The sequence below is a fragment of the Scleropages formosus genome, chromosome 19, assembly GCF_900964775.1.
Source record: "Scleropages formosus chromosome 19, fSclFor1.1, whole genome shotgun sequence".
Taxonomy (NCBI): Eukaryota; Metazoa; Chordata; class Actinopteri; order Osteoglossiformes; family Osteoglossidae; genus Scleropages; species Scleropages formosus.
The window spans coordinates 19591305-19615837 of record NC_041824.1 but is presented as its reverse complement, the minus strand read 5'-3'; the positions used below and the strand labels follow the sequence as shown (position 1 = coordinate 19615837).

Below are 24533 nucleotides of genomic sequence, written 5' to 3'. Positions count from 1 at the left end.
AAAATCAGAACTTTTTCAAAGGAGACATACTCTCACACGTTTCAAAATGTTCAAAAATTTTTTTTAAAAAAAAGCTGCCCCTCGCAAGTCTCAAGTCTGCTTAAGACCACCAGGATGTTTCACAACATCCACAAATGTTTTGTGCATAGGTGAGACAAAGGGTGGATCTTCTGGTGAGCGTACAAAATGTTAAGTTTGGAGAAAACAAAACATTGCATGCAAACACCAAAATAATATCCCACATTTGAAGCGAAGTGGAAGGAGTACAGTGTTGTGGGGCTGGTATGCTGCCTCAGGGCCCGGATCCTTACAGTTTTTGAGGGACTATCCACCCATTCATCCATTATCAACAACCGTTTGTCTCGAGCGGGGTTGCGGCAAACTGGAGCCTGAAGGCTGAAGAGGGAGGGGATCCCACGGGAGGGGATCCCACCCCAAGTAGGGCTCTCCACAGTTTCAGTAACAATTCTCAAGGCCTTTCTACTTTGCTCACCTCTGAATCCCACATACTACAAGCCCTACGCAAAGACTGTCTACTTCAATGGGCACACACCAAGCCGTCCAGCCTTTTGAGCCGCACCGCTCCACCAGTTCCTCATACCAAGCCATCATTCCTTTAGTGGCCTCTTCCATCCTTTCATCCCAAGGAGATGTGAACTTGAACAAAGTGACATTTCTAGCATTCTTAAATATGCAATGCTATAGAAAAAGAAAGCTGAAAAAAAATAATCTTGTTTATTTTGTTTGCCCAGTATCAGAAATGTTACCTAATCCTAAGCAAATAAGTACATTTACATTTGCGTTTACATTTATTCATTTAGCATGCGCTTTTCTCCAAAGCGACGTCCATCTCATAGAAATACAACTTGTGCATTACATTAGGAGAATAAGACTTAGTATCTTAGACTCTTCTTTTGACATAGCACAAAACTGTCAGTTTCTGACGATTAAACAAGTAATGTATAATGTACTTTCTCTCCTTCACTTTTTCATTTCAGATGCCACCACTTTCATTTTCTTTGCATACATGTCAAGTAAGACACTGAACCTATATGAAGAAATTTATGAATACATGATTTACTTCTTAAAATCTTAATATATTAATATTTTGATGTAAAGTTTGCCATGTAAATTATTAACCATGGAAATGTCTCACCAACATGCGGTTTTTACTCTGAAGCTTCCATTTGTTCCCCAGAGAGCAGTGCTGAGATTGTTCTGACCGCAGACCCTCCGTGGTCAGAGATGTTCCCAGGAGACACGGTTACTCTCACCTGTCATATCAATGGATCTGGAGAGTCACTGGAGGGCTGGAATTTTACCTGGAGCAGAAGTAAACAGAAGAATTCAACTTCTGAGACTGAACACTTCACCACTGGATCTGTTCATGTACTCAGTCCAGTGAGAGAAACAGACCAAGGACAATATCAGTGTATTGGACAAAAAGAAAGTGAACATTTTTACAGTAACCGTCATGAACTCATTGTTTCTGGTGGGTAATTTTAATTAAAATGAGTAATTTATAATTTCTGAAATATCTCATCTTTACACCATTTAAATACTGAAGCCTTGACAAACATTACAGGTGACCGTCCTCAGGCTGTACTGACCCAAGACCCCCCGTTCCCAGTGCTATTTACTGGTGAAAATGTAACCTTAAAATGTGAAGTCAGGAAAGGGTCAGAGTGGAGGTACTCCTGGGGCAAGAAAAACCAACAAAACCTTCTGGAAAAACTTACATCCAAATATGATGATGGCCACCAGACATATAGACTCCAGTCCGTGACAGTGAGAGACAGTGGGCAGTATTTATGTCATGCAGAATACATAAATAACCCAGTAATACAGCCGTACAGTGGATCTCTATCTCTCGAGGTGTTGGGTGAGTGTTGAAATGTATAATATACTATATAATATTTTATAATACATGTAATACAGTTTTCTATAATTTTTTTTCTCATGACTGACAAATGACCAATTATGAAACGTGAAGACTTTTGTCAGGCAAAATTACTCATTTAAAATTTACATTATTAGAGAAGAAGCCAAAAGCAAATCTAAAAGAGTCTGCTGGAGAGATCTACACAGGAGAGAGAATCACACTGTCCTGTACAGTAGATGGAGATTCAACTGGCTGGAAGTATCTGTGGTACAAAGACACACAGGGAGCAGTTCTCTCCAACACTGACAGTGACAGGACTGATGGGTCCAGTTACACCATCAGCTCTGCTGCTCCGTCCCACAGTGGACAGTACTGGTGTCGAGCTCACAGAGGGGGGTTTTACTCTCACTACAGTGATTCTCATGAAGTAAATATTCAAGGTGAGGATCTGAAGAATAATCTCCCTAATATGTTTTGATTTTAAAATCAGAAAGTCCTGTGTGTTGGACTGTGACTGCTATCTTTACTTTTCCAGGTGTCCCAAAACCCGTCCTGAGTCTACAGTCTGGATGGACAAACATGTTCCTCACTGAAACAGTCACTCTGAGTTGTGATGTTCAGGGGATCTCTAGTCACTGGGTGTATAAATGGTACAGAGATGGACAGGAGATTCCCATCAGTGGAGATGGAGACACTTACACAATCCCGTCTGCTGCTCGGTCACACTCTGGACAGTATCAGTGTAGAGGAGAACTTCCAGAGAGAGCAGTGACCTCCCCACACAGTCACTCTCTTCTACTCACTGTATATGGTACTGTATACGTCCACTCTATTACTGTCCTTGACCACTTGTCCAGCTCAAGGTTGTGGTCATCTAACCCTTATCCTGGTGACACAGGATACACCCTGGATGGGTTACACACTGTTGGCCATGTACAGTCACCAGTTAAGCTGAAACACATGTCTTTGGACTGTGTGATGAAAACTCACACAAACTGGCCTGGTTTTCACAGTAAATCTGAACAGCCTGAGCACCATGAGGTGGCAGCGCTCCCTGCTCCTCCACTGTGCTACCAATACTGTATGCTAAGATTTCTTCATTATATTGGATTAGAGTCAACATGGGTGGAACAGGGGAACGTTAGAATACCCTGGTACCACACAAATCCCAGTCCAACAACATATTTAAGGTGAAAAGTTGACTCTGGACTGGAAGCCTCTTCCAATGTGCACAGTACCCTGTCTTCAGATCATCACAATCGTGTACTGGACAACAGGTGATGAATGGATGAATGTTCATCTCAGTGACTGTCTTCATGAAAGTTGATTAAATAGAAAATACAAGTAAGCTTCTTTTCAACATATTGTTTTCAAAGGAACTGAACCAGAAATACAAATTACAATGGAATCCTGCTGTGGAAATATTTCCACTGGAGATACTCTCACCTTGAGGTGCGCAGTAAAGGGAAGTTCTACTGGCTGGAAGTATCTGTGGTACAAAGACACACAGGGAGCAGTTCTGTCCAACACTGACAGTGACAGGACTGATGGGTCCAGTTACACCATCAGCTCTGCTGCTCCGTCCCACAGTGGACAGTACTGGTGTCGAGCTAACAGAGGGAAGTTTTACTCTCACTACAGTGATTCTCATAAAGTCAATATTCAAGGTAAGAGATTTCATTCTTATTGCTAAGTTATATATATATTTTCATGTCCGTATTTTGCAATCTTCATAATTCTTCCATGTTGTATTAATATTAATAATAGATTTATCCTGCAGTTCGTCCATATGCTGTCCTGTCTCTGGACACTGGATGGACACAGATATTGACCACAGACTGTCTGACACTGAGGTGTGAGATCCAGGGAAACTTTTCTGGGTGGAACTACATATGGTACTCAGATGGACTTCAGCTCCCACTAGAATACAATGGAGAGACGTTCAGTGTGAGATTTTGGAATGCCTTCAATGAGACTGAATACAGGTGTAGAGGAAACAGAACAGAGAAGCCATTTTACTCTGATATCAGCAATGGTTTGGTAACAAGAAAATATGGTAAATATGATTTCTTCTTAAAATCGCTGCATAACATTGCTTAATTACTTTTAACAGAATAAACCATTCTTCTTACACTCAGGTGACCCTTTGCTGGAGAACTTGTGATTATAAGCTCTCCTGGTACTTAATTTGGCTAAAATGAATTGCCCACTTCAAATAATGGCAATCAAACAAGCAAATAGACCAGTTTAATGGAACACTGTAAATTTATTCAGTTAGATCCTGTTCAACCTCAAATTACTTTAGAACATAGTCAATAGGTAACAAAAATGCTGCTTATGTGAAATACAGATTCTCTGATAGCTCATGCCACAGTGTTCACAAGTTATCTATACTTTTTTTATCAAGTTGTAAAAGGAAATGTGATTCAGTGGTGAAAACAGCATCTTTTGGATTTGAGGGACCCAGGTTCAAAATTATTATTATAAACAATTTTATAAGTGTAGTGCCCTTGACTAAGGTATATACCTTCATTCAGTCCAGTAAAAATTACCCTGTTTATTAAATGGTAAGTCAAAGTAAGTCATTTTGGTGAAAATTGTTAGCTCAAAAAAAAAAAAAAAAAGCTCAACTTTGTAAAATGTGTATAACATTCATTAAAATCATAACGAATTCATTTTTTAATGGTGTCTTATCAAGTGAAAACTGTAATTCAGAAAAGTTTTACGTTGTCGGTTTAAAAAATCTGTTGTATATTTATTTTTCTAAAGAAAGGGAGACATCGGCACAGTGGGTAATGCTAGTGGTTACATTGTAGCTCAGGGTGTGCAGAGATTGTGTGCTCTCGTGTTTGCATCTTATCCTCGTGTTTGCACTCCAAAAAACATTCACACATAAGGAAACCATGTTCATTCCTTCCCTGGTCGACATATCTGATGAAGTTAAAAATTGGCAATCACATTTCTTGATTTGATCATGAATGGTGAATGACAGTGAAGTTTTTGCACAGAAATAACAATCAAGTTTTCAATGTTTATGACTCAGTCACTATACAGTATAAAAGAAAATGAAAAAAGAAAATATTATATGTCTGAAACAATACTTCTGGTTGGTTATTATTGGTTATCAATCACACACACACAGTGACTGAAATGTCGCGGTGAGCCGGAGCCTAACCCTGCTACACAGGGCATAAGGCTGGAGGGGGAGGGGACACACCCAGGACGGGACGCCAGTCTGTCGCAAGCCACCCCAAGCGGGACTCAAACCCCAGACCCACCAGAAAGCAGGCACAGGCCAAACCCTCTGCACCACCACACCCCCCTTTAGCTATCAGTCACCTGTGCTAATTTATTTTCTGTTTTGTTTTCAGTAATTAACCTTACTGTGGGGCTTTCTGGTTCTGTCCTATTCTTCGTCACCCTAGTGGTTCTGTATGCTGTTTGCAAAAAACCATGCAGGAAATCAGGTAAAACAGCAGGAGAATGGTATTTTGCATGGAAATATCATCTTATCAAAAGACATAACACAATCTGAAATTATACAGCGAGTAGATTCAAAGATATTAATGGAACCTAATGCAACAACTATTATTATTATTATTATTATTATTATTATTATTATTATTGTTTGTTGTTGTTATTATTATTAGTAGTAGTAGTAGTAGCAGTATTTAACAATGATGTTAATACCATTTATCACAGTTTATATTAGGTCAGCCTTTGTCAAGATTCAATGGAGCCTGATATGTTTCTTATTTTTTTCTATTTTCTCTTCCTGAGATGCAGTGCAATGAAATAAAATTTATATTGATGAAGTGTTATATTAATGTTTATGAAATGTGTTTTTGTTTTTGCAGACCGAAAGAAGAGAAATAAGACTGATGAGAAGTTTTATATGGTCAATATGGATTACATAACTGCAGGTAAGAGGTTATAAACTTTTTACTTCTGACCCTTTTTCTGTCTATTTCTACAAAATCCTATTTTTCGCTTTAAGATGACATTGAACCATCTATGGGCATTTATGAGGAAATTGAAGAAGGCATCGAAAGTCAAGGTCAGTCTGGAATTCACATTGAAAGTTTAGTGTCATTCATTGCAGTCATCCTTTGTAAAAATCACAGTTTTAGTGAAATGATTCTTTATAATAAACGTTCTTGTTCTTTTCAGGGGCTGCAGCTGTCTCATTTTACTATAATCTTCACCCAAAACCTTAAGCTAAGGTAAAACTATTCTTAGTTACTTCAGTCATCTTTCCTTCAGATGCACTTTCCTATGTGTTTTACTACCTATTTTCTGCCTCTTTGCTACATTTTCTGCTATTTGTTACCTCTCATTTGACTCCCATAAAGACCTCAGTATGTTATCAATAATGCATACAGAAATGACAAACAGTGGATTTAGTTATGACACTTGATGACCCTTTTGCCGGTTTCTAAAAAGAAACAGATAAATAGATTCAATTCAATTCAGTTCAATTCATTTTTATAGAGTGCTTTTCTCACGCAGTGACACAGAGCACTTTAACACAGGCATAAGGCAAGAAAAACAAACACATCAGGTAAAGAGACATAGAAGACAGTTCACTACCGACTATCATAATATAATGCTCTTATAGAGCTATGAGTATGCCTACCTTAGATTATATAAAAAAAAAATGCTGAATTTTCAATTATTAAAACAATCAATTTATTACAGGATGGTCTCTTTTCAGATCTGACTGCTGAAAAAACCAAATATTACATTTGGACCCACATTTGGAATTATTCTTTCTTTGTGCACTTTTGTTTTGTGCATCCGTAATGTCACAGAAATGCCCATCTGTGTCTCCTGCTGCTGGTGGAAAGAATAGCAGGGAAATGACTCTTGAGGAGAAACTCAAAATAATTGCCCAGCATGAAAGTGGCAAACCCGTAATGGCCATCGCATGTATGCTAGGCTATGAGGTTCAGTAGGTTAGGTGTATTAAATGAATTTTTGACTAACAATGAGTTTCGCAGAACGTAACCTCACCATAAGTCGGGGACCACCTGTCTGTAAAAAACATGCTACCTGAGTTATAAAGTTCACTGTTATTCCATTAAGCAGTTGAAATGCTGAGTCATTAAGATAATAGTTCTGAAAAGTTGAACTGCATGAAAAGTTAACCAGATAGTTAAGGACCAAAAAATATTGATCTGATGGTTTCATTAAACAGTATTTTGCAGAGAAAGAGAAAGAGTCTCGTCTTTTTTTGTGTTACACTGAAAAAGCAACCGAAGGAAATAAGTCAGGTATGCTGAACTGAAGACCGTCTCATTTCAGTGGTTTCCTGTCTTGTAAAAATATCAGCGTCAGTGTTTGTAACGGAGTGTGGCACAACGACATATTGAGCTTGTTTGATAAAGTGATATGGGTAAAGGTCTTTATGAAACAGAGGTGTTACTTTATGAGGTTTATCGAGTTTGATAAGTAAAATGCTCTCAGAATATGAATTGTCAAAGAAATTCTAAGGGAATTTTCCGTGTAACATAATATAGAAATTTATACATCTATGGTTTCATGAGTTGCACTTTTTCATTCAGCAGGAAAACCTGGAATAAGACAATTTCTCATTATTAACTTCACGTGAAAACATGGGCTACTTGCCTTTGAGCACAAAAAAAAAAAATACTGTAAACAGCAGGTTGCGTACATTTTAATAGCGGATGCTGTCCATTAAACATGAATAAATCATTCAAAGCCATTGTAAAAAATATAAGATTTTCAGTTGTACTCCTTTGTACTCAGAAGAGTGAATGCATGTGTACTCAGTTTACTAATGTGACTACATTGCAGCAGATCAATATTTTAACGTTGTCACTTTGTGAGAACTGTGTTTGCTTCTTAACTTATAACGGACAACTGTTCAGTTGCCTAGCAACAGCACAGATAAACTGCTATAGTTATATCTGAAACCGAAAACATGTTCTTATTTTATAAACCACAACCATCTAGGTCTTCAGAGAATAGTGGGAAGGTCAGCCTTAAACCAAACAGCTCTTTTACAGGTTTGAGAAACAGAATTTACAAAAAAGACTCTCAGTTATAAAACACTGTTTATTTAACACTTTATAGATTGATCATTTATTACTGATAGCATATTATAGTTTTTTCAACGTAAATCTAAGACAGAATACAGACACAGACACCACATGTCCCAAGATGGGGGGGAAAGGGTCGCGGTGAGCCGGAGCCTAACCCAGCAACACAGGGTGCAATTTTGGGGGGGAGGGGACACACCCATCTGTCACAAGGCACCCCAAGCAGGACTCGAACCTCAGATCCCCTAGAGAGCAGGCCCCAGCCAAACCCACTGCACCACCACACAAGAAAAAAAATCCATTTGGTGTTATTGCAAATATTTAAATGGATACAGCAGAAACAGAAATGAGAAGTTTTAAAAGTGAAGAAATGACACGGACAGAGGTTAATTGGACATAAAATATGAAAAGAAATATATATTAATATGACAAGCTAATGAATGAATCCAGAGACTTTAGTGGTCAGTGGTTTCAGTGCTGTGGACAATATCCTCAGACAGGGCAATAGGTGGGACTTAACTGCCTGAAACTGAAAAACAAAACACTTTTTAGAAACAGAAATAAACAAAGTAAGATGAAAAATCCTACTTGTATTTACCTGCAGCTATATAGTCTGATGAACGAACGTACGAACGAATGACAATTTTATTCATCTCTCAAAATGAGTCTGATGGCTGCTGGCAGCAATGAGCTCCTTTGATAAGCACAACAGCACAAGTGGACCAGCCTGGTGCTGAAAGAGCTCCTGTGTTTGACCAAGGTGGCAACATAATGGTAAGTCAGTTCCAGATCCAGATCCACTCCCACAGTTGGTAGACATTCATACTGTAGTGCTTCTTGAGCATCCACAAACACAGGCAGATGTAAAAATTACTCACATTTTTAACTATAGGACTATAGTTGTTATCACTGATAGTTATGGAACTAATGTAAGGTACTGTGGGGATGGATATCTGGAAAGGTCTCTGTGAGCTAAGAAGATCCTTGAAATCTGAGAGAGATAGAGTAAGGATTAGTACAATGAAAGAGTACAGAGGACAGAGACTAACCTGTGTTTTCAGTCATGTCCTCAATATTCTCATAAATGGCAAGAGGTGTGACAAAAGTGCCTGCAGATCAAAAAATACTTAAGGAAAAGCCTCATAAGGAACAGTAGCACCCAAAATCAGAAGACAAGACTCACTACACTTCACCTGCCCTTCTGTTCTCCATTTTCACATTGGAGTAAAACTCATTACTTTGGGCTTTCTTCCTTCTCCCTACAAGAAATCACAGCAGCCTTTGGTAAACATACACAGCCCTTTACAGATGCAGATCCCCTGGTTAGCAGACATTGAATTAATGGAAATTTATTCATACAAATTAAGCACATTTTTTTCTGTACTCAGTATAGAGCGTCCCACTGCAGTAGACAAACCCTTCTGCAATTTCTCCATGCAGTGAAGCACTTTCTATCCACAGTATTTCAGTTTTCTCATGAGTGTGGGGTTAGAAAATGTCTCTATCTTGGCTAAATCAGGAAGATTTCTTAATCCTCCTCATTTTATTAATTTGAAAAAAAAAATATTTTGTTTTAATTTGTTTTTGGTTCTTGTTCAACTGTTAGTAAATAGTAGGATAGGTAACCTTTTCACTTTCATGTCTTTTTTTTTTTTTATTTCGTGATTGTGATTATGGGCCTCAGATTTTCTGATAATTGTAGTAAAACCCTCCTCTGTGAGCTCGACACCAGTACTGTCCACTGTGGGATGGAGCAGCAGAGTTGATGGTGTAACTGGACCCATCAGTCCTGTCACTGTCAGTGTTGGACAGAACTGCTCCCTGTGTGTCTTTGTACCACAGATACTTCCAGCCAGTTGAATCTCCATCTACTGTACAGGTCAGTGAGAGTCTCTCTCCTGTATAAATGTCTTCACTGTGGGTCTCCATGGATATTTGAAGCTTTGGGGGAGTTTCTTCATAAACAGAAGAAGGAAAGACATTCATGGTATTATTTCAGCACAGCAAAAACGTTGTACAGCATGTTAACGTAAATGCAAAATATGAAAGCTATACAGTACCATATACAGTGAGTAGAAGAGAGCTACTGTGTGGGGAGGTCACTGCTCTCTCTGGAAGTTCTCCTCTACACTGATACTGTCCAGAGTGTGACCGAGCAGCAGACAGGATTGTGTAAGTGTCTCCATCTCCACTGATGGGAATCTCCTGTCCATCTCTGTACCATTTATACACCCAGTGACTAGAGATCCCCTGAACATCACACCTCAGAGTGACTGTTTCAGTGAGGAACATGTTTGTCCATCCAGACTGTAGACTCAGGACGGGTTGTGGGACACCTGGAAAAGTAAAGATAGCAGTCACAGTCCAACACACAGGAGATGTAAAAGATTTAAAATCCATCCTTTAAACACACCCAGGACAGGGCACCATTCTGATGCAAGGCACCCCAAGCAGGACTTGAACCCCAGAGCCACCAGGGAACAGGCACAGGCCAACCCCACTGTGCCACCGCACCCTCTTAATATAATATAATATAATATAATACACACACACACACACACACACACACACACACACACACACACACACACACACACACACACACACACACACACACACTTTCAGAACCGCTTGTCCCATACGGGGTCACGGAGCCTACCCGGCAACACAGGGCGTAAGGCCGGAGGGGGAGGGAACACACCCAGGACGGGACGCCAGTCCGTCGCAAGGCACCCCAAGCGGGACTTGAACCCTAGACCCACCAGAGAGCAGGACTGTGGTCCAACCCACTGCACCACCACGCCCCCCACTATAATATAATATAATATAATATAATATAATACTTGACTGAGAGTGTGTTATTTCAGTCTTTTCTATGATGATTAATATTAAAAAACACTTTAAGGTTCATCAAAATTAAGGATGGTATATGGTATTTGACACAAATATTTAATTTGGTTTGACAATGAAACATATTTTCAAATAAACAATTCCTTTACTTACCTGACACCTTTAACACAACAGATCCAGGTAAAGAATGTATTACTCTCTCTTTCCCTCTTTCTCCCTGACACAGATATTCTCCACTGTGTGACTCTGTCACAGGCTGGATGGTGTGAGTTTGTTGCTCTTCTTTGCTCTTGGGAGTCAGACTCTCTAGAGCTCCTTGTTTATTCTTCATTGCCCAGGAATATCTCCACTTTCCTGATGTTCTCCTGATGTCACATGTGAGGATCACAGTTTCTCCAGTGAACCACAAAGGGCCTGGGGGGGTCTGGATCACTGCAGCCTGAGGACGATCACCTGGAAAATGTAAGAAAACTCAACTTCATCATAAAAATGAGCAGACATGCAGACACACACACACACACCATCATTATCTGAACTGCTTATCCCATATGGGGTCGCAGGGAGCTGGAGCCTAACCCGGCAACAGAGGTCGTAAGGCCAGAGGGGGAGGGAACACACCCAGGACAGGACGCCAATCCGTTACAAGGCACCCCAAGCAGGACTTGAACCCCAGACCCACCAGAGAGCAGGACCCGGTCAAACCCACTGCGCCCCCGTGCCCCCCCCCAGGAAAATGAACAATTTATTGGCAAATTCACAGTTAATTATTTAATTAAAATGACCTACTAGACACAGTGAGGTTGTGGAAGTTACTGAGTAAAACTTCATTTCCTCTCCTCCCAGTTCACTGATACTGTCCTTGGTCTGTTTCTCTCACTGGACTCAGTACGTATTGGTATCCTCCTTTGCCACTGTATCCCTGAAGTTGGGAGGTTTCTCCATTTCTCACTCTGCTCCAGAGAAACATCCAGCCCTCAGATCCAGTGACCTGACAGGTGAGAGTAACATTGTCTCCTGGGAACGCATCTGACCATGGAGGGTCTGCAGTCAGCACAACCTGAGCACTGCAGTCTGGGGCAGAAAGAAAAGCTTAGCTGTTTACTTTATTTAAACACTGAAAAAGGTTTTCTTAATCAAAGATCTGGAGAATTACCTGTTTGGATAATGGTGAGAGGAGCCATTATGTCTATGAAAGAACCAAACAGTCAAATTACGTTAAATAGTTTGTTCTCAGCAGTTTCTTTTTCAAAAAAAGGCACCAACTTAGTTAGAAATAACAGATTACTTCATCTCATCTGTATTTCATAAATATATACATAGAAACTCTTAAAGGTTTCCCTCCATTTCTTTCCTTTCAAGTACACTGTATGTGTTCTCTGTGTGTCTTCATATTACGTACACTTAAAGCTGCTGATTTTGTATAAATTTACATTTACATTGATTAATTTAGCAAACACTTTTCTCCAAAGCAATGTACATGTCAGAGAAATACATACACACACACATATACTGACTGAAGCCACCTGTGCCCAGCGAGGTCGCGGGAAGTCGGAGTCTATCCTGGCAACACAGGGTGCAAGGATGGAGGGGGAGGGAACACACCCAGGACGTGATGCCTGTCTGTCGCAAGGCACCTCAAGTGGGACTCAAACCCCAGATCCGGCAAAAAGCAGACACAACCCAAACCTGCCACACCACCACGCCAGCATGCCCCCTTCAGAGAAATGCAATTTGTGCATTACATTAAGAGAAAGGGAGACATTGTTGCAAACATGCTATTCTTAAGTGAATCTAGTTAGTTTCTTTCTACTGATGTTCATTGCTAGAGTAGGTGCACAAATTCAAGACAGACTAATCCTAATCACCTTTCTACAATTTTTTAATTATTTTTTTTTAAAGGTACATAGACACACACACACACACATTTTCAGAACCGCTCGTCCCATACAGGGTCATGGAGAACCGGAGCCAACCCGGTAACACAGGGCGCAAGGCCAGAGGGGGAGGGAACACACCTAGGACGGGACACCAGTCCGTCGCAAGGCACCCCAAGCGGGACTCGAACCCCAGACCCACTGGAGAGCAGAACTGGGGTCCAAGCCACCGCACCCCCGCACCCCCATGGTACATAGACATTTACATACAATACAGGAGTAGCAGCTGTGTAAAGGCTTATCTGACTATGATCATAAAGTCAAGGTGCATGAACATTTACACCATACATGAGCTTGAGAGATCTTGGGCAAAGTGAAACTGGAAAAGATGAATTTTCAGACCATTCTTGAATGTAGACAAGAGTTTCTGCAGTTCTCAGTGAGAGGGGGAGGTCATTCCACCACAATTGAGCCAGAAAAGAGAACCTCTGTGCTTTACTTATCATGCGTGGGACCACCAAGCGAGCAGAAGTAGACAAGTAAAGTGGTCTAGTAGGGGTGTAGCAGCTGATTAAGTCTTGATTTTTAGTTTTGAAATTTTGTCACAAGATGTACAGATAGTGAAACATAACGATCGTACAGTTAACTGAATGTGTGAGAAAACAGCAGAACACATGTGACAGCTGTAACTTACTTTGTACATGATATACAACAGTTATCTCCACTTCAGTGGGTCTCATACATTCTTGATTTCTATAAAGAAAGATATTTATTTAAATTGGGGGTGTCATGGTTGCGCTTCACGAGGATGGACTCAAGTGCAGAGTTTCGTAAGCAGACGTTTAATAAAGCCATAACAGAATCCAAAAACAAAGCCGTGGGACAGGCGTAGGTCAGGCGATCAGCAAACGTAGTACAGAGGGCTAGACAAAGAATGTGATCAGGAAATACAAAGGCAAAGGTCGATGTCGGAAGAGGTTCACTGTGACACTGCTAGAGAGGAAACAAAGGAGGCGAAACAAGGTTCCGCATCCAGGCTTCCTCGGCATCCCTCTTTATAGCCGTTTCTATGAGGAAACAGCAGGTGTCACCAATGTGCCGACTGCGAGGGACGTGACAGTACCCCCCACTCCACGGGCGACCCGTATGCCCTGGGCCTAGAAGGAGGGTGCCCCCGGGGGTGAGGGCCCGGGCACTCTGGATGGTCTCTGTGAAAGGCAGCAATCAGATCGGGGTCCAGGATATCAGAAGCGGTTACCCACGAGCGTTCCTCCAGGCTGTACCCCTCCCAATCCACCAGATACTGCAAACTGACCCCTCCGTTGGCGAGAGTCCAGTAGGGCCCGGACCTCGTAGCCTCTGTCCCCATCAAGAGGTAGCGGAGGAGTTTGTGTGGTGTCGACTGGCGGCTGGTGAAGGGACACTTCTACCTGTTTCAGGAGGGAGACATGGAGCGTTGGGTGTACTCGGAGGTCAGGAGGCAACTGAAGGCGGTAAGTAGCCGGTGTTACTCGTCGCGCGATCTTGAAGAGGCCGATGTAATGAACCCTGAGTTTCTTTGAGGGGACCTTCAGGTTAAGATCCAGGTGGAGAGCCAGACTCTTTTCCCGTGTACGAAGGAAAGGGTACGCCGGTGCCGGGCCGCCTGACGTTTATGGCATTCCGCACTGCGGAGCAGGTGGGACCGGACCGTCCTCCATATGCAGGCACTCTCGTTGTGCCAAGATTCCACGGCCGGAACAGGACTCTGGGAGGTTTCTCCAGGGAACAGAACAGGCTGGTAGCCTAAAACACATTGGAAGGGCGACATACCTGTGGACGTATGCGGTGCAGAGTTGTGGGCATACTCTGCCCAGGCCAGGTAGTGAGCCCAATGGTGCGGCCTTTGGGAACAGTAGGCTCGGAGATACCTTGCTACATCCTGATATAGGCGTTCTGCTTGGCCGTTGGCCTGCGGGTGGTATCCAGATGTAAGGCTGACCGTTACTCCGAGTCGTCCCCAAAAGGCCTTCCACACCTGAGAGGTGAACTGGGGTCCCCGATCTGAAACAATGTCTTCGGGAGTCCGTACAGTTTAAAGACTTGTTCAAACAGGATCTCAGCAACCTCAAGAGCTGTAGGCAACTTCGGAAGGGGCACCAGTCTGCAGGCCTTGGAGAAACGATCTATGACAGAGAGGATCACTGTCTTACCCTTGGAGACCAGCAGGTCAACTAGGAAGTCCAGTGCTACATGGGTCCAGGGTCGGGTCAGTGAAGGTAGAGGTTCTAGGAGATCAGCCGCCTTTTCGCGCAGGGTCCGGGTTTGAGCGCAGGTGTTGCAGGACTGGACGAAGTCCCGGACGTCATCGGACACCGGAGGCCACCAGAACCGTCCCTGTATCAGGGAAAGGGTGCGCTGGATCTCGGGATGCCCTGCCTCCGGGGCCTTATGAGCCCATTTCACCACTGCCGTGAGGAAGGAAATGGGCACATAAACATGACCTACAGGTTTCCCAGGAGGTTCTAGCTCACCATCCTGGGCTTCTTGGATGTCTTGGAGGAGTTGTCATTGGACCGGACCCACCACACATCCCTTAGGCAGGATCCCCTCTGGGTTGGCGGGCGTCGGTTCAGGGTCGTGAATCCGGGATAAGGCATCGGCTTTCCTATTCTTGGTTCCTGGTCGATAGGACACAGTAAAATTGAAACGGGTAAAGAACATGGCCTATCGGGAATTCAACCTTTTCACGGTTTCAAGGTATTCAGGGTTTCTGTGATCTCTAGGTTCCACAAACGGATGGACAGCACTCTCCAACCAGTGATGCCACTCCTCAAGCGCGAGTTTAATAGCAAGGAGTTCCCTGTTCCCAATGTCGTAATTACGTTCGGCTGGGGTCATCTTCCTGGAGAAGAAAGCACAGGGGTATAGCTTCGGCGGGTCCCCTTGCCTCTGGGACAGGACTGCTCCCACACCTGCTGAGGAGGCATCGACCTCCACCACAAACAGCAAGGAAGGGTCAGGTTGTTTCAGCACTGGAGCAGAGGTGAACTGTTTCTTTAGATCCTGGAAGGCCTTCTCTGCCTCCGACCCCAAAGGGAGTCTTTGATCCTTGCTAGCTGTTAGCGCAGTAAGGGGAGCTGCTACTGTGCTAAGATTTCTTATGAACCGACGATAAAAACTGGCGAAGCCTAGGAAGCGTTGGAGCGCCTTTACTGTGGTGGGTCGAGGCCAGGATGTCACCACACTGACCTTCCTGGGGTCCATGGAAACTCCTTCCCAGCTCAGGATGTAACCCAAGAACGAGATCTGGCGTTGGTGGAATTCACATTTTTCTCCCTTGACATAGAGACGGTGCTGTAAGAGTCTCCAGAGGACCGACCGTACCTGCTGGATATGTTGCTCTCGGGTCCGGGAGTAAATCAGGATATCGTCTAGATAGACGATAACACAGCAGTTAATGAAGTCCCCCAACATGTGGTTCAGAAAGGCCTAGAAAACCGAGGGGGCGTTAGCTAGGCCAAATGACATGACCCTGTATTCACAATGGTCTAGTGTAGTGGAGAAGGCCGTCTTCCACTCATCCCCCTCATGGATCCGAATCAAGTCATACATGCTGCGGAGGTCTAATTTAGTAAACCAGGTTGAACCATGAATACTTTCCAAGGCTGGAGCGATCAAAGGCAAAGGGTGTGGGTATTTGACCGTTATAGCGTTCAACCCCTGGTAATCTATGCATGGCCTTAGTCCCCCGTCCTCCTTACTGATAAAGAAAAACCCTGCCGCCGCAGGGGAAGTAGAAGGCTGGATCAGCCTGGCCGCGAGGGCCTCCCTGATGTACTCCTGCATGACCTGTTGTTCCGGTAATGACAGGATATACCCGACCCCGAGGTGGTGTAGTACATGGTAAGAGGTCAATGGCGCAATCCCAGGACTGGTGAGGAGGCAATTCAGCGGCGCGGGCTTTACTGAAGAGTTCTCGTAGGTCCTCGTAGTCAGGGGGTATCTCCGGCTGGGGGAGGCCCTGTACCCCTTCCACCGACGTGGCCTAACAAGGAAGAGTGAGGCAAAACGAACGACAGGACTCTCCCCATGAGACCAGCTCATTGATGCTCCACTTGAAGACCGGGTCGTGGCGAGTCAACCAGGGGTAACCTAGAATAATCGGGGTGTCTGGAGCTCGGATCAGAAAGAAGGTCAGTTTCTCGTGGCGACAGGCTCCTGTCTCAAGCAGGAGAGGGACGATTCGGGTATCCACTACCCCTGACCCCAAGGGTCGACCATCGAGGGCTTTCACTCTCAGGGTGACCTCATATGTCTTAAGAGGGACATGGTGCACTCTGTCAAAGCCCCAGTCCATAAAACAGCCCGTTGCTCCTGAATCAATTAGGGAACTTGCCTGTACCTGGCTTCCCTCCCAGGCAATACTCACTGGCAACCTCAACTGTCCCCGGTGCTCCCCAGGACTCACCTTCGTGTCTCTGGAGGTCCCTTGGGGTGGTCGAACCGGGCATATGGCATGGAGATGCTCCTGGGACCCGCAATAGAGACACAGTTTCCCCACCAAACGCCTTCTTCTTTCTTCTGTCCCAAAATGACCCTGTCCTATCTGCATGGGCTCGGGTTCCTCCTCGGGGCCGGACCCCGGGTGGATGGTCTGGCCTCCCCAGGGCTGTCGATGGAGATGGCGGTCTCCACAAACAGGTCGAAGTCCCAATCCTCACCCCTGTACGTGAGCTCTTCCTGGATCTGGGAGTTCAGCCCTTTGCAGAAACAGGTGAGGAGGGCAGTGGAGTTCTATCCACTCTTGGCCACGAGGGGTCGGAACTCAAGAGAGTACTCAGCCACGGTCCTATTCCCCTGGCTGAGGCGCATGAGACGGTTACCTGCAGCGTGCCCCACGTGCGGGTAGTCAAAGATCGCTTCAAATTTGTCACGGAAAACGGCATAGGTGGTTCTCTGATGCGTGCGCCACCCTGCTGCAGCCCAGGCCCGGGCCGGGCCGCTCAGCAACGATAGTACGAATGCTATCTTTGCATCATCAGTATGATACATGCGAAGGGAGCTCTCAAAAACCAACTCGCATTGCATGAAGAAGTCCTGGCACTGGTCGGGGTTGCCATCATACCGCTCCAGAATGGCGATATGTGTAGCTCGACTGGAGGCTTCTGGTGGTGCAGGTGGGGCTTGTTCAGCGGGGGCCGTCACTGTGGCGGGTTGGATGATTCCCCCTGCTTGTAGAGCCTGGATCAATCTGTCTACTGTCTGTTCCAGGCACTGCAGTGACTGGTCTTGCGCTCCCAAAATCTCGCCTTGCGTGGCAAGCGCCGCATGCATTTGTGCATACTCCACTGAGTCCTGGTTGCAGGCGGAACCTTCGGTCATGGTTGCGCTTCACGAGGACGGACTCAAGTGCAGAGTTTCGTAAACAGACGTTTAATAAAGCCAAAACGGAATCCAAAAACAAAGTCATGGGACAGGCGTAGGTCAGGCGATCAGCAAACGTAGTACAGAGGACTAGACAAAGAACGTGGTCAGGAAATACATAGGCAAAGGTCGATGTTGGAAGAGGTTCACTGTGACACTGCTAGAGAGGAAACAAAGGAGACAAAAACAAGGTTCCACATCCAGGCTTCCCCGGCATCCCTCTTTATAGCCGTTTCTATGAGGAAACAGCAGGTGTCGCCGATGTGCTGGCTGCGAGGGACGTGACAGGGGGGTGCGGTGGCGCAGCAGGTTTGGTTGCAGCTTGTCCTGTGGTGGGTCTGGGGCTCGAGTCCTGCTTGGGGTGCCTTGCAGTAAACTGGCATCCTGTCCTGGGTGTGTCCCTTCACCCTCCAGCCTTGCACCCTGCACTGCTGGGTTAGGCTCCGGCTCGCCGTGACCCTACTCTGGACAAGCAGTGCACGTGTATGTATTTATCTTAATCAGTAAAATTAAGTCTTCATAAAGGACTGTATAAATATTTAGACATATTTCTGAACTTTGTTATTAAAAAAAAACAATAATTTATTTAATTGCAAAATCTTGTACAGCCAGTCAGTTGCAAAGTTTTATACTCTGTTAATCATATAATATATCACGTTGTGGGGGTGCGGTGGCGTGGTGGGTTGGACCACAGTCCTGCTCTCCTGTGGGTCTGGGGTTCGAGTCCCGCTTGGGGTGCCTTGTGACGGACTGGCGTCCCGTCCTGGGTGTGTCCCCTCCCCCTCCGGCCCTACGCCCTGTGTTGCCGGGTAGGCTCCGGTTCCCTGTGACCCTGTATGGGACAAGTGGTTCTGAAAATGTGTGTGTATGTGTATATCACGTTGTTGTTACAGACTACTCAGGTTTTGTTGAAATTAGGAAAAGGATGAGTCGACAAAGCAAATGAAACGAGTCAGTCAGTGAAGACACCTGGAGTACACTGAGGAGATCCTGTATCATCTACACTTTAAATATGACATCCTGTCAGCTGCTTTCATGACCAAAAACTGTATGACCTCTTACATGTTTAGACCATCAAGGAATAAATCATAAATCAACCTTAAATCAACAGTATTGTTCTAAAATGCGTTCTACAATTGAACATAGCTGTGAACATTTTCCACAAGAGGAGGTTAAAGCTTTCCTCTGGACTCTTTATGAAATATTCAGGTGTTTGATATACCAGACACTTTTTATAGGGAGAAATTTTCATTGTAAACAAGTAATGCAGCAGCACGCACACACAGGACCCAAGAAGGGTGGCAATGAACCAGAGCCTAATCCATCAAGGGCATAGGGCTGGAGGGGACACACCCAGGATAGCACGCCAGTCTGCCGCAAGGCACCCCAAGCAGGACTCGAATCCCAGACCCACCAGAGAGTGGAACCCGGCCAAACCCACTGTGCCACCGTGCCCCCACACAGCAAGAAAATGCATAAAAATTTCAGACAGAATATCCAAAACACTGTATATTAACACACACATTTTCTGAACCACTTGTCCCATACGTGGTCGCAGAGCCTACCCTGCAACACAGGGCGTAAGGCCAGAGGGGGAGGGGATGCACCCAGAACAGGACACCAGTCCTCCACAAGGTACCCCAAGTGGGAGTCGAACCCCAGACCCACCGGAGAGCAGGACCCCGTCCAACCCACCGTGCCACTGTGCCACCACACCCCCCGACCTGTATATTAACAATAAGGACCTAAATAGGAGTTTCTCATTCTTGGAACACTGTCATACAAGTCTTGAACTGTGTGTAGTGGGATACTGCACCATTATTCAAAAAGAAAAGTGTCCAGGTATTTGGGGGATGAAAAAGGGGAAAATCTACTTCACTCCAGAACTTCCTACAAAGGTTCAATGGTGTGTAGATCTAGTAATTGGTAAGGTCTTGAAAGGTATTTGACTCCATCCTGAAGTCAGACTTCAAGTTTATGTTCAAGGTTTATTGTCATAAGTACAAGTACCATGTACAAAGTACTATGAAATTGTTTCCTGAGTGCTTCTCCACGGACTGCAGACACCACAATAGATAGTACTACACACACACACACATAAAAACTATAAATAATGCCAATAACAATAAACAGTCAGAACACTTAAAAGTGACAATGCAAGTGATGTGCTTGCAGGGATCAGTGTAAATTTTAGTTGCAAAAAGTGAGACATTAGTCAGTGTTGAACACTCTAACAGCAATGAGGTAAAAGCTATTCCTGAACCTTGCAGTGCGGATTCAAATAGACCTAAGCCACTTTCCAGAGTGACTTCATCATTAAACCGCTCTTGAATTTGTTTAGCTGTGTGTACAGTGGCATCGTCATCCTGGAATACGGGAACATCATGAGGAAACAGTATTTCCACAATTGAGTCCATCTTGTGAAATGGAATCATACTCCTTGATACCGTTAAACAACCATGCAACGCAATCATTGGACATAATGACTCCCTTGACAAAGATGCTACCCCAGCATTTGGCTTTCTCCACTCTAAGCCCTTCTGTATATATGAAATAATATGAACAATGACCCATCAGATCATAACACTTTTTTCAACTGCCCAGCAATCCATGTTTTGTTCTCCTTACCCCAGGTTGTGTCTCTGTGTGTGTTGGCTTTCAATATAAGCAGTATCTGAACAGCAGCCCAACCACAAATTCCAGCTTTGTGAAGTTCTCAACATACAGTTTTTGTGGATACGGAAGTAATTTTTGAGTCTGCACTTTAATGGCATTTAGCAACTACCCTGTGAAGTATGTATATGTCCTTGTCAGTGGGCATCAAATTGTTACCATTTGTCCTCCTTGTAGATCAAGTTTGCCCAAATCTGGCTATGCTGTCACTTTTCACACTGTTTTCCTTGACACGTTCAATCTGGCACTTTTTGTGACCAACACACCTGCAATTCAGGCACAAACTATCTGGCCTCTTTGGGACTCAGTTCAGTTCAATTAATTTCAAAAGAGTTCTCTTCTCTCATAATGATCAAGCTATATAACAGTAACAGAGATAAACATTTAGCTGGAGTTTTAAAGACTTTTAAACCTTTGTGGTCCAAATACCCACCACTCCTGGGTTCCGTTAGTTATTTGTGTTGTTATTAAAAGTCACATATCAAAGTATGAATGTATATTCAGACCTATTTTATAGCTGACACATAGGCCTACTACTAATTGGAAATCTACCTAGTGTGACTCTCCTTTACAGATGCATAAATCATTGTAATTTAATGACTTAATTTACATTTATTAATTTAGCAGATGCTTTTCTCCAAAGACACGTACAATTCAGAGAAAACTCCAACAAACAGAGAGAAATAGATGCAGACACAGGACAAGAGAGGTGCAGTGATCCAGCTGAATTTCCTAGGTTGGACTCTGCTCAAGTACCTTTAAACATAGTAATTCACTCTGGATGATTTAGCCGAATTGCTAATTGAAAGTTATCAAATATAAAACTATATATGATCTTACATATGATTTTGTAACATAAATGTCTACTCACAAGTCCATAAACATATTCCACAGGGCTTCATCATGTTATGTAAATGAGCTGTCTAGCTGTTCAGCCTCTTGTTCAAGTTTGTTCAAAAGATGCTGTCTGAGTGTATATACTTTTCCGCAAGTGAGAGAAATGACATGATTGGACTTTACCAGGTCATGTGCTCTTTAGAGAAACATGTTCACTGCTGAGTACCACAGGTCAGAGAACAGCAGAAACCACGGAACACACTGAACTTGTTTTGCATATGACACGAAATAAACAATCTGACCTCAAGAGAAAACTATGATTTAAGTATAGAGAGACGTAACAAAATCTTACTAAAAACGTTCAAACATTTTTTACTGATGTCTGTTGTGCATAAAAACAAAAAAATTAGAACAGTAGCTATTCATAATTTATAAATAATAAATACAATTACTCTTAAATATTTGTTTAATGGAATTTTTGTTCAAGAACATTTATTTCACATCCCTTTCATTTCAACCACTATTTCCATAAAGACAGATGATTTGTCAGTTTAACTAAGTGATCCAATTAAGTTAAATTAAATTTTCTATTAAGTTTAATTTTAAAAACTGGTGTGGTCATTCTCACTGGCTGAAAAGACCATGAAAAGGTGAAAAATCTTACAATGTGCCCATCTTGTGGACTCTTATGGTTGTAGCCCTTACACTTTGAATGGGAAATGAAATACATACCATGTACGTATCTCAACATGTATTTGTTTTTGTGTGTGTACTATATAATCTATAGATACTTATGTATATACAGACAAAATCAATCTGGGGATTTGCCTTGGACTACTTAAATTTTTTTCCCCACTATATATTAACATCAACATATATGCATGTTGAAAATATCTTGCAATATAGTGATAAAACATCTAGCAGTAGTTTATGAAGCTAAAGAAGTTTCTCAGTAGCTTACCTTGTACGTTGCTAATAAATTTCAGAACAAAGTAAATTTTCCCATCTCACTGTAATTATGTAAGGTTCATTAAAAAAAGAAAAAATACAGTCATACTTTGACTGAGTAAATCATAAGTATTTCTTGATATGTTTGTTTCTGCTGTTTCCACATGAAACTTGATGTGTAATAGCCTGAGGTAAGTTTATCTTAAGTATATACTTATTAGAAAAAGCTTGCAGAAATTATTCAAGTGTAACAAACACATTTTGTTAAGTAGGTAAAATGAAACAGTTGTTTAAAAAGCAATGAGTCCATGACATATTTATAGGTGTTTCTAAAAGCATGAAAAGGAGACTGTTCTATTTATGTGTGACCTGTGTTCTTCTCTCTGTCCTGATCTTACACTCCACTCCTGGCTCAATGTCTGTAGTCTGTGGAACAGCCAGAAACAACTGGGGTCTAAATGAGGTGTTAGCACAAACAAATAAGTTTTAAATTTAGCACATTAACTGTGTTGCTGCTGGACTAGAACAGTTTTTCAGTGAAATGAAAATGCAACACAGTAATGTTCTTCTTTACATTCACAGTGGGTGTCCATTGCGTTTTTTAATTTGTTTTTCCCTCCTCTGACTTAGTTTTGGAGTCACAACTGTCCATCAATATCAATCCAGGAGTGATGGACCTGATTTGCTGGACTAGGAGAGGCGGGACTTCCCAGATATTGAAGAGACACTTCCTGGAGGTCATTGGAGAGCTTGCGTCTGGATTTATGAACCTCTTTTATTGTGATTTTGATTGTTTTCTCTGGCTTCCTGTTTACCTTATTATTGTTGTTTTTCTGTGTTTGCATCTTTCTTTTGTTTGTATCACCTTATACTGGTTTTACCGAGCTGGAGCCTAACCCAGCAGCACAGGGCACAGGGCTGAAGGAGGAGGGGACACACCCAGGATGGGACACCAGTCTGTCGCAATGTACCCCAAGCAGGACTCGAAGCCCAGACCCACCAGAGAGTAGGCACAGGCCAAACTCAGTGTTCCACTGCCCCCCCAGCCAGAAACAAGGTGGCCTAAAAGAGGTTTTAACACAATCAAATAAGTTTTAAGTTCAGTTCGTTGACTGTGTCAATGCTAAATAGGTCAGCTGGTAGAGCAGCGGTTAGAGCTGCTCTCTTGGTACCCAAAGTTCACAGGTTCCGTTCCCACCACTGGCTATAGTACTTTTGAACAAGATACTTCCCCAGATTGCTACCCTAAAAGTTACCCAGCTGTCTAAGGGTTTAAATAATTGCAGATCGCTTGGGAGAAATGTGTCAGAGAAATGTAAGAACAATATTTCAGCAAAATAAAATGCATCACAATAATGCTCTCTTACTGTATACTGCACAAACACTGTGCAACATTAAAAGATAAATAGAAAAATCTTTCTTCCTGAAAGAAAACTTTTCATCATTTGAAATGTTTATTTTTTTTTGCTTGTAGATTTCAGAGAGTTAAGCATACGAGTCAAGAGAGTAAATTAAAAATATTTTGTGGAGAAAGTTGTAAACCTCATTATAGATTTCTCATTTTGCAACTGTATTTTTACATCAAATTATATCATCTTTCTATTTATTACATATTCATTAATAACACGTTTTACATTTGGTAAAGCAGCACTTAATAGCTGTAATTTTTTTCATTCATTACTCATGAATGTCTGACTCAAACACCCTGGAATACTCCAGAATTCTTGTATCAAAATGGCGGACAGGATGAAGAGAGCGGAGATGCCCACAGAGATACATATCACATTCTCTACAGCACTGGAAACTGAGGAAAAGGAAACCAAAATAAATTTTAGAGACAACAATGTCATAAGTATGTAATTCAAGCCTTCTGTCATGGTTGCGCTTTAACGAGGATGGACTCAAGTGCAGAGTTTCTTTAAAAGATGTTTAATAAAACCAAAACGGAATCCAAAAAACAAAGTCGTGGGACAGGCATAGGTCAGGCGATCAGCAAATGTA

The 24533-nt window shown here is 42.9% G+C and overlaps 2 protein-coding genes and 2 long non-coding RNA genes across 4 annotated transcripts; 2 read left to right on the top strand and 2 right to left on the bottom strand.

Moving 5' to 3' along the window:
* The first annotated feature begins 1027 nt into the window (after positions 1 to 1027).
* On the top strand, positions 1028 to 4046 carry LOC108939142 (Fc receptor-like protein 5). Its single transcript, XM_029246486.1, has 7 exons — positions 1028 to 1034; positions 1199 to 1492; positions 1586 to 1882; positions 2038 to 2322; positions 2418 to 2693; positions 3259 to 3549; positions 4021 to 4046. Exons 1-7 carry the CDS (start codon positions 1028 to 1030, stop codon positions 4044 to 4046), a joined length of 1476 nt encoding a protein of 491 aa, XP_029102319.1.
* A 1221-nt stretch (positions 4047 to 5267) lies between these two features.
* Positions 5268 to 6144, top strand: LOC108939253 (uncharacterized). Its single transcript, XR_001966496.1, has 4 exons — positions 5268 to 5349; positions 5740 to 5805; positions 5880 to 5939; positions 6053 to 6144. It is a non-coding gene; the product is annotated as an uncharacterized LOC108939253 (long non-coding RNA).
* Positions 6145 to 8233: 2089 nt separating this feature from the next.
* LOC108939075 (uncharacterized) lies at positions 8234 to 9570 on the bottom strand. The gene is made up of 3 exons (XR_001966483.1): positions 9138 to 9570; positions 8994 to 9053; positions 8234 to 8473 (listed from the first exon to the last, which is right to left on the bottom strand). It is a non-coding gene; the product is annotated as an uncharacterized LOC108939075 (long non-coding RNA).
* A 3-nt stretch (positions 9571 to 9573) lies between these two features.
* Positions 9574 to 10277, bottom strand: LOC108939073 (putative high affinity immunoglobulin gamma Fc receptor IC). Its single transcript, XM_029246153.1, has 2 exons — positions 10005 to 10277; positions 9574 to 9899 (listed from the first exon to the last, which is right to left on the bottom strand). Exons 1-2 carry the CDS (start codon positions 10234 to 10236, stop codon positions 9625 to 9627), a joined length of 507 nt encoding a protein of 168 aa, XP_029101986.1. The 5' UTR covers positions 10237 to 10277; the 3' UTR covers positions 9574 to 9624.
* Between the last annotated feature and the right edge of the window lie 14256 nt (positions 10278 to 24533).

Coding starts and splice junctions, on each gene's coding strand:
- LOC108939142 (XM_029246486.1), top strand. Junction 2,694..3,258: donor TCTTCTACTCACTGTATATG/GTACTGTATACG, acceptor TTGTTTTCAAAG/GAACTGAACCAGAAATACAA. Junction 3,550..4,020: donor TCATAAAGTCAATATTCAAG/GTAAGAGATTTC, acceptor TCTTACACTCAG/GTGACCCTTTGCTGGAGAAC.
- LOC108939073 (XM_029246153.1), bottom strand. CDS start 10,236: ATGTTCCTCACTGAAACAGTCACTCTGAGGTGTGATGTTCAGGGGATC. Junction 9,900..10,004: donor TCTTCTACTCACTGTATATG/GTACTGTATAGC, acceptor CTGTTTATGAAG/AAACTCCCCCAAAGCTTCAA.